This window comes from Oxyura jamaicensis, unplaced genomic scaffold (assembly GCF_011077185.1).
Source record: "Oxyura jamaicensis isolate SHBP4307 breed ruddy duck unplaced genomic scaffold, BPBGC_Ojam_1.0 oxyUn_random_OJ63515, whole genome shotgun sequence".
Taxonomy (NCBI): domain Eukaryota; kingdom Metazoa; phylum Chordata; class Aves; order Anseriformes; family Anatidae; genus Oxyura; species Oxyura jamaicensis.
The window spans coordinates 1-1174 of NW_023307523.1; the positions used below are offsets into that span (position 1 = coordinate 1).

At 64.2% G+C, this 1174-nt stretch overlaps 1 protein-coding gene across 1 annotated transcript; it reads right to left on the reverse strand.

Annotated features, from left to right (window-relative positions):
- Window positions 1-429: 429 nt before the first annotated feature.
- Window positions 430-1106, reverse strand: LOC118158990 (structural maintenance of chromosomes protein 1A-like; the record flags this gene model as incomplete). The annotated part of the gene is made up of 3 exons (XM_035313642.1): window positions 430-542; window positions 634-774; window positions 848-1106. Coding segments are annotated over 3 exons (487 nt in total), but the record flags the coding sequence as incomplete, so codon positions are not given.
- Between the last annotated feature and the right edge of the window lie 68 nt (window positions 1107-1174).

The following is a 1174-nucleotide window of genomic DNA, read 5'->3' on the forward strand; positions in this document are numbered from 1 at the left end:
GGGGACATGGGGACAGGGAAGGGTATGGGGTCGTGGGGACGGGGTCGTGGGGATAGGGACGGGTTTGGGGTCATAGGGATGGGGACATCGGGACAGGGATGGGTTTGGGGTCGTGGAAATAGGACTGTAGGGAGGGGGAAGGGTTTGGGGTCGTGGGGACAGGGAAGTGTTTGGGGTCATGGGGAGGGGGACATGGGGATGGGGAATGCTTTGGGGACTGCTTTGGGGCTGTGGGGATGGGGACAAGGGGACGGGGAACACCTCGGGGACCGCTTCGAGGGGATGCCGATGGGGGCACGGGGACGTGGGACACCCGGAGCCCTGCCCCAAGGGCACGGGGACGAGGACGTGGGGACAAAACCCGCCTCGGGGATGTCATTAGGGCCATGGAAAGGGGGCCACAAAGACGGGGGACACCTCGGGGCCCGCCCTGGGGACACCTCGAGGCCAGCGCCTCACTTGCTGGTGGCGATGTACTCCTCCAGCTTCTCGATGCGCTTCTGGTTCTCCTCGATCTCCCGCAGCTTCTGCTTGATCTTGGCCTGGATTGGGGGGGGTAAAAAGGGGCTGAGGGGGCAGCCGGAGCCCTAAAAGGGGCTTTTAACGGGGTTTGGGGCGACCCCAAAGCCTCACCTCGGTCTCCACCTTCTTCCTCTCCTCCAAATCCAGCCGATCCTGGTCGGCTTTTTGGTCCCGGTTGAATTTCTCCAGCTCCTGGGCCAGCGTGGCCGCTCGCTTGCTGGCCTCCTCCTTCAGCCGGTGGTACTTCTTCACCTGGAGGACCACCCAACGGGTTTGAGGGGGGGGGGTCCCCGAAATATTCGGGGAGCCCCGGGACGAGCCCTACCTGGTTCTCCTCCAGCGTCAGGTCGCGGCCTTGGCTCTGGCTCTCCTCCTCCATGCGCTCCTCGAACTCCTGCCGGGCTTTCTCCACCGAGAGCATCTCCTTCTCCAGCTCGTCCATGTCGCCCTTGCGCTTCTTGTACTGCTTCTGGGCGTTCTGCAGCGACTTCTTGGCCGCCTCCAGCTTCTTGATCTTGTGCGAGGTGTTCTCCTTCGCCTTGATGTACTGCGGCCGCTTCTGGTTCAGCTCCGAGTCCTTCTCCCTGCGGGGACGGGGCGGGGGCGTCGCGGGGGAAGGGTCTCGGAACGTTTTGGGGGGTTCCTGGCCCGG